At 31.9% G+C, this 7,487-nt stretch overlaps 1 protein-coding gene across 1 annotated transcript; it reads left to right on the plus strand.

Annotated features, from left to right (window-relative positions):
- The first annotated feature begins 4,949 nt into the window (after nucleotides 1-4,949).
- Nucleotides 4,950-7,186, plus strand: LOC126880945 (uncharacterized). Its single transcript, XM_050645021.1, has 4 exons — nucleotides 4,950-5,187; nucleotides 5,249-5,384; nucleotides 5,438-6,601; nucleotides 7,025-7,186. The coding sequence occupies exons 1-4, from the start codon at nucleotides 4,982-4,984 to the stop codon at nucleotides 7,184-7,186; spliced, it is 1,668 nt and encodes a 555-aa protein (XP_050500978.1). The 5' UTR covers nucleotides 4,950-4,981.
- The last annotated feature ends 301 nt before the right edge of the window (nucleotides 7,187-7,487 follow it).

Consider the following 7,487-nt stretch of genomic DNA (forward strand, 5'->3'; position numbering starts at 1 on the left):
TATGCAAATTTAGTTTGTTTACTATTATGCAAATTACACCGTAATATTCCTGGATGGCGAAATCCTTCAGGTAAATGACACCATCTAGGTATTAATTATTCTTGAGTAATACTCCGGAGTTAAAATACGTATTAAACCTATATTTTTTAACCTACTTCGTGTTATTTTCGTTGTTATAACAAAAATGTCAGAATATTGTTTTATTTGTGCTAAAATTTTAAGTGAAGGCGAAATTGTTGCCGTTGAACGTGGTATAAAAACATTAATCAAAGCAAGTACTGAAAGAGCTAATGAATTTTTAAAATTTCTTAAAGAGCAGGAATCTGTGACCATACATGTGGAGTGAAGTTTTTAAAAAAACTAATTCAACTCCACAAGAAGTTATTTCCAACGGAATTAGCTTTCTTCTCTCTATGTATGGAGCGCCTAAAAAAACTACGTGCTTATTTAAGTTTCGATATGCATGTTTCTTTAAAAATGATCGAAATAAAAAACAAGTGCAGTTATCTTGTCTTCCTCCAACCTCAGCGGCTGCTCATCAACACCTTTTTCGGGTATATTACCAAGTTCAAGTGTGGCTTGGTTATCAGCTAGATCCAAAAGACTGGGGATGGAAATTAGTCGACAGTTCATTAGAACCAATTCAAACTTTACTCCCACCTGAGCCGGAAAAACTCCTGAACACAATTTTTTGCAACTGTAAAAAGGAAGGTAGTTGGACTGTTTTGTTCGGTAGCATGCACTAATTGTCAAAACCGGTCGTGCTCCAATGTTGAATCACCAACAATTGAGGATTCATTTGATTCTATCGAGAAGCCATGCGATGTGTCATTATTGGAGCAATTTACTTGCACCCAGGATGAACAAAAAGAAGAAAAACAAGAAGAAGAACAAGGAGAAGAGGAAGAAGTATAAGAAAATTATGAACCAGTTGGATAAATTTCCCTTTTTTTTAATTTATACCGCTTTTTATAACTTTTATTATTTTTAACCCTTGCCAATATCAATTAATTATTCAATAGCTTCAAATTAACCACAATCATAACAGATCCGTGGAATACGCCTACTGGAGAAACCACGTTAAAAAACGCACTAAGTATTACACTATCTCAAAGGTGGTGTGAAAATGTGTGCGCATGTTATGATGATTACAACTTTTTGAATCGTTGTATCCCAGAAACGGTGGCTCTTAGGAAAAAAAGTAATAAGCCTTTTTTTATAGATAATTATCTAATCTACAATTTTTGTTAGAACTAATTTTATGACAAAACTTATTGTTTCGCTGAAAATCGCTAAAAACTATATTTGGTGACCTTTGACCCCGCGTAAATTTTTTAGCTCGGGTCGAATTTATGAAGACTTTTTAGATTTCATTTATGATGGTATTTTGAACAATCCTGCCAATTTTTAGCTTGATGGTAATTTTTGTAACCTCGGATGTGTAAGTTGACCGGAGTACATAATATGACATAGAGTAGATAAACAGAATTTTCGGTATGATTTATTAAATCGAAAGTTCCATTTTGCACAAATCATATCGAAAGCTACTATTTTCTGGACGATGCTTTCACTTTTTAAACTTTTTTCTACGGGCCAGCTTAGGCGGTAAGATGTCTAACTCGCATGCTGGTAGGCCGAGGTTCGAAACCCAGCGCCGGCGAGAACAGCTAATTTTTAAAAATGTCTATACAGGGTGGGGCATTAGTGTGACAAAGTCCAATTACTCGTTTGTCGTAAGAGATACGAAAAAAAGTTATTTAGGTAAAAGCTGGGGCACACATAGTATCAGATTTTAAAAATATTTTCAAATATACAGGGGCGTCCGTATTGACAGGGTGACACAAACTTATGTTTTTTTAAATGAAACACCCTGTATATTTTTACATTTTTGGATTCTCCTCGATGTTTACTTTCTTAAAATATATGGTTTTGTGATATTATACGAGGTAGTTTACAAGTTAATTACGTTTTTTTGTTAATTTCGTAGCAAAATCTACACCCTGTAGAATTGTGGTGATTTGACATCAAATTTTCTATTTACATTCAAACGATTTTTAGTATAGTCTACTACTGTTAATCATTAATAGTATAGCGAAATAATTTAATTTTAGTATACAGGGTGGGTCGAAACTCGGAATGAGTATTTTCTGAGTTTTCTTAAATGGAACACCCTGTATTTTAGTATTGTAATGAAATTATATTTTATGGTACTTTTTTATTTCTTAAGCATTCCCTATACCTAAGAGCTTTAATTTGTAAGTTATTCGTCATTCTTTAAGCAAACATTAATTGCAACAAAAATTACGTAAAATTTCATTAGGTAGCCGTGAAAATATCCAATAAAAAGTAATTTTTCGAAAAAAAATACATAATAATCTAGCCTGATCCTTAATTTATTAATATTGGATGAGATATCCAAATACATTCGTAGTTAAGGTTGTTGGTGCTTAAAATATGAATCAAACATACAAAATTCTGCCTTGTTGGCTATGACACAAAATTTGCTTAAACATTTGACATTATACTATTTATATAGTTCCAGTTGATTTGATACCATCACTACTTAATATTAATTTTGCTAATGAGGAACGGATTAAAATGGCTTTGTTTGTGCTAGGAGAGTATAACAAAAATTAGCTACTTGCAATAAAAATTTATCATCAGCAATTCCCTGATAGACGACAACCAAAAAGAGAAACTTTTGAAAGTATACTAAAACGGTTTCAACAGACTAGATACTTAAATTGTAAGAACGATTGTACCAATATGCAGATCCTCAGTGACACTAAGGATTACATTTAATTGCTAGTTTCTTCACTTACAATAGTTTTTATTCGAGCTGATTTATCATAATCTAAGTGATCAGTCCGTTGAAACCGTTCTAGTATATTTTTAAACGTTTCTCTTCTTAGTTGTCGTCTATCAGGGAATTTCTGATGAAAAATTCTTATTGCTACTAGCACATTTTTGTTATATTCCACTAGCACCAAAATTTTATTAATCAGTTTCTCATAAGAAAAATACATATTAGTAATGGTAACAAAGCAACTGGATCTATAAAAATAGTATAATGTCAAATTTTTAAGGAAATTTAGTGTCATAGCCGACTAGGTAGAATATTGTATGTTTTTATTAATATTTTGCGCACCAACAACCTTAACTACGAATTTATTTGGATATTTCATCCAATAGTAATAAATTAAGGATCAGACTAAATTATAATGTATTTTCTTTTCCAAAAATTATTTTTGATTAACTATTTTCACAGCCACCTATTAAAATTTCACGTAATTTTTCTTACAATTAATGTTTGGCTTAAAGAATCACGAATAACTTACAAATTAAAGCACTTAGGTATAGAGAATGCTTAGGAAATAAAAAAGTACCATAAAATATCATTTCATTACAATACTTAAATACAGGGTGTTCCATTTAAGAAAACTCAGAAAATACTCATTCCGAGTTTCGACCCACCCTGTATACTAAAATTAAACATTTCGCTATACTGTTAATGTTCAACAATAGTAGACTACATTAAAAATCCTTTGAACATAAAATAAAAATTTGATGTCAAATAACTAAAATTCTACAGGGTGTAGATTTTGCTACGAAATTAACAAAAAAACGTAATTAACTTTTAAACTACTTCGTATAATATTATAAAACCATATATTTTAAGAAAGGAAACATCGAGGAGAATCAAAAAATGTAAAAATATACAGGGTGTTCCATTAAAAAAAACATAAGTTTGTGTCACCCTGTCAATACGGACGACCCTGTATATTTGAAAATATTTTTAAATTATGGTACTATATGTGCCCCAACTTTTATCTAAATAACTTTTTTTCGTATCTCTTACGATAAACGAGTAATTGGACTTTGTCACACTAATGCCCCACCCTGTATGTGTGTAGGTCAACTCAGCCTGAATAAAATGAGTACGTTTGGTAAAACCAGGGGTAATAATAGGCGGTTGAAGCCTAGCACTGGCTTTGTTAACTTCCTTGTAGACCGTAGGCCCTAGATATAGCAGACTACCCTGATATAATCCCAAAGCCGCGTCAGCGGTACAAAACAGGATGTTCCATTGAAATGTTACATTTATTGTTGCATTTGTTAGAGGAGTCAATTTTATTTTTTTTAATGTGTAGGGAGGCTTAGTAGAAGCTTCAGTTCAAGTTTTTGGGGTCGCCACTCTTGTCCCCCCAGTCGCCATCTTGGAAAAAAGAGTGCAAAGAAATTTCGCGCTGTATTTCGTAAATAAGCCACCCTACATAAAATTTAATAACACATAAAATATAGCAAATTAAATTTTCTACAATTTTATTTCAATTACTTTTTATCGTCAAGTGACCAACAAAAAAGATATAGGGTAAAACGCCAGTTATTGGACACGAGACAGTTATTGGACATTACAGTGTTAACTTACGATTATAAGATTTCTGCAAGTGCTAACAAGAGTATATTTCACTAGGTGGCACTACTCGCTTCTATATTACGTACATTCTTATGTCTATGTTCTGCCTTTAACGGGTTCTGTGATTTTGGCGGTAAATATTTTTAGGTTATGTGAGTGAAGTGACATTTAAGCATTGTGTTAAGCATCTGCTCTGACTTTTTTTTCAAAACTACGTGTTATTTTTAAGGTAAGATTGTATTTTTATTTAAAAGCGTGTAGTTAAGACACTTATAGTCCCTAAGGTAGATCGCGTACAGTAATAGGGATTTTAATTTGGATTTAATTACGCCTGTCCAATAACTAAACTAGAAAACTTGCTGAATTCTATTATGGGACACCTGTCCAATCACTAGATAACTATACTTACCACATATTTCTACAATTTTCAACGTGTTTATGTATAATTAACTGGATATAGCAGTAAAATTAATTTAGTAATCGATTTGGCAGTTATTGGACAGCTGTCCAATAACTAAATTTGACCGTCCAATCACTAAATTGATTTTTTAGGATTGTAGTAAAATGCCTAAACTTAGAAAATACGATAAGAATAAACTTATAGAAGCTGTTAAGGATGTCCAAAATGGCACTGAATCGTATAGAACAGCTGAAAAAAAATATGGAATTCCGAAGTCCACTATAGAATTTAAATTAAAACATCCGGAACATAAAGATACACTTGGACCGTCTCCTATTTTAACTTGCGAGGAGGAGAATACTCTGGTTAGGTACGTTCATTAAATTTATCTTAATCCATAGCATTATTTGATTTTACATTCAATATTCCAGATGGATACAAGAAACCGCTTCAAAAGGTTTCCCCAAAAAGGCTAACGATTTAAAAAGCAGCGTGCAAAAATTTTTAACCGAAAATCCTCGCCCCAATAACTTTAAAGATAATCGACCTGGAGATGGATGGTTAAAAGTCAGTCGCCAAAAAAATGTATTTTAATCGGTATTTTCGTTTGATTTTTTTAGGGATTTTTGAAGCGACATCCAGAGGTTTCTAAAAGGACAAGTGAAGGTGTAACGGCAGCTAGCGCTTGTGTATCTGAACGAGACATCAAAAACTGGTTTAAAAATATTGAAACCTATGTCAAAGAAAAACATCTAGAAGAAGTTCTAACTGATCCATCAAGAATTTTTAATGGAGATGAGTCAGGATTTCAAATATGTCCATCTACTGGAAAAGTATTTGCTATGAAAGGTTCAAAAAATGTTTATAATGTTGAAAAAAGCTGTTCAAAAGAAAACGTCACTGTGATGTTTACGTTTTCAGCAGACGGTAAAATTTGCGTGCCTATGGTTATTTATCCTTATCAACGTATTCCAGAAAAAGTTGCTAAAGGCATTAATCCTAAATGGGGTGTGGGCAGAAGCGATAATGGTTGGATGACGGCAGAGACATTCTATCAGTATATTGCGAATGTTTTTTACCCCCACCTAATTGAAAATAATATTAAGCTTCCAGTTATTCTTTTTGTAGATGGACACAAGAGTCACTTAAGTTACCAATTAAGTCTATTGTGTAATGAACTGCAAATTGAAGTAATTGCACTTTATCCTAACGCCACAAGGATTTTACAACCATGTGACGTCTCTATTTTCCGTCCACTAAAAGAAGCTTGGCGGCAGTCAGTAAGAGAATGGGAAGAACAGCATCCAGGAGGGGTAGTCAATAAGGTTGTATTTGCTTCTATATTGGAGCAAGCTACAAAAAAAAGTTGTAAAACTGAAACAGTAGTAAATGGTTTCAAGGTTTGCGGATTGTTTCCATTTAAAGCAGATGCTATTGACTACACAAAATGTTTAGGTAAAGAAGTAGTAAAAAATTTAATCATTTCGGATCATCAAAAGAAACCCAAGATGGACTATAATACTTTCGTAAATATCTTAGTTCCTGAAAAAGTTCATAGCTTAGAGAATTTAAAAGAAAATCAAAAGAATAATCTGCCTAGCGACGATAATTTGAATTTGTTGTTCAAAATCTGGAATTTTTTTGAACATGATCCAAAACATTCTGATAACCAAATGGTTCTAAAAAATAGAGACACAAACATTAATATTATTCAAAATATAGCTATCACATCTCCGGTTAAAAATACTGAAATAAAAACATCAGAAAAAAGTGGTATTGAAAATGTAAATATTTCTGAGAGTAATAGTACCAATGATATCCATATTCAACAATATAAAACTAATGTTTATGACTTACCCTCTACAAGTAAAATTATTGTTAAACACGAATTGTTGGGCAATTTTTTAACTTCTCCTACTGTACCGGAAAGAAAAAATAAACGTAACACGGAAAGACTTCCTTTTGCTATTACATCTGCACGATATCAAGAAATGTTACGAAAAAAGGAGGAGTTAAAAGAAGAGCAGGAAAAACAAAAATAAGAAAGGAAACGGAAAAGAGAAGAAAAATTAACCAAAAACCAGTGTAGCAACAAAAAGAATTCAAAAAAAGTCAAATGTTCTATTTGTTCAAATGATATTCAATCGAATAAATTAAAATGCGATGACTGTAGTCTTTATTATCACGAATGTTGTATTCCTGTTAAGCATAGACAGCATATACCTAACGATGGTGATCTATTTATATGTCACAACTGCTTCAATCTGCAGGATAGTGATTCCATTGCTAATAACAGTAACCAAGACAGTGAGGATGAAGATATTGACGAACTTTTCACTCAATACAAAGAAGCACAGAAGCAATTATAAAATTTAATTGTGTCAACAACTGTACATAATAGGTACCGCACAGAAATTTTGGTTTTTCTTGTAATTTTCATTTATTTTTAGGTTTGTATTGTGTTAAAGCAGTTGTCCAATAACTAATTTTGAGTGTCCTGTAACTAAATAAACTGTCAAATAACTATAATTTTTGTAACTATTTTTAATAAATATATATTGACAGAAAAGATTTAACCCTTTCTTTAAATCCTTTTAGCCATATTGTAATAAACTGTTTAGACTACGTTTTGTATAAATTTCAATTCAATCTGCAGAGAACAATGTGAAT

The sequence above is a fragment of the Diabrotica virgifera genome, chromosome 2 (genome assembly GCF_917563875.1).
Source record: "Diabrotica virgifera virgifera chromosome 2, PGI_DIABVI_V3a".
Lineage (NCBI taxonomy): Eukaryota > Metazoa > Arthropoda > Insecta > Coleoptera > Chrysomelidae > Diabrotica > Diabrotica virgifera.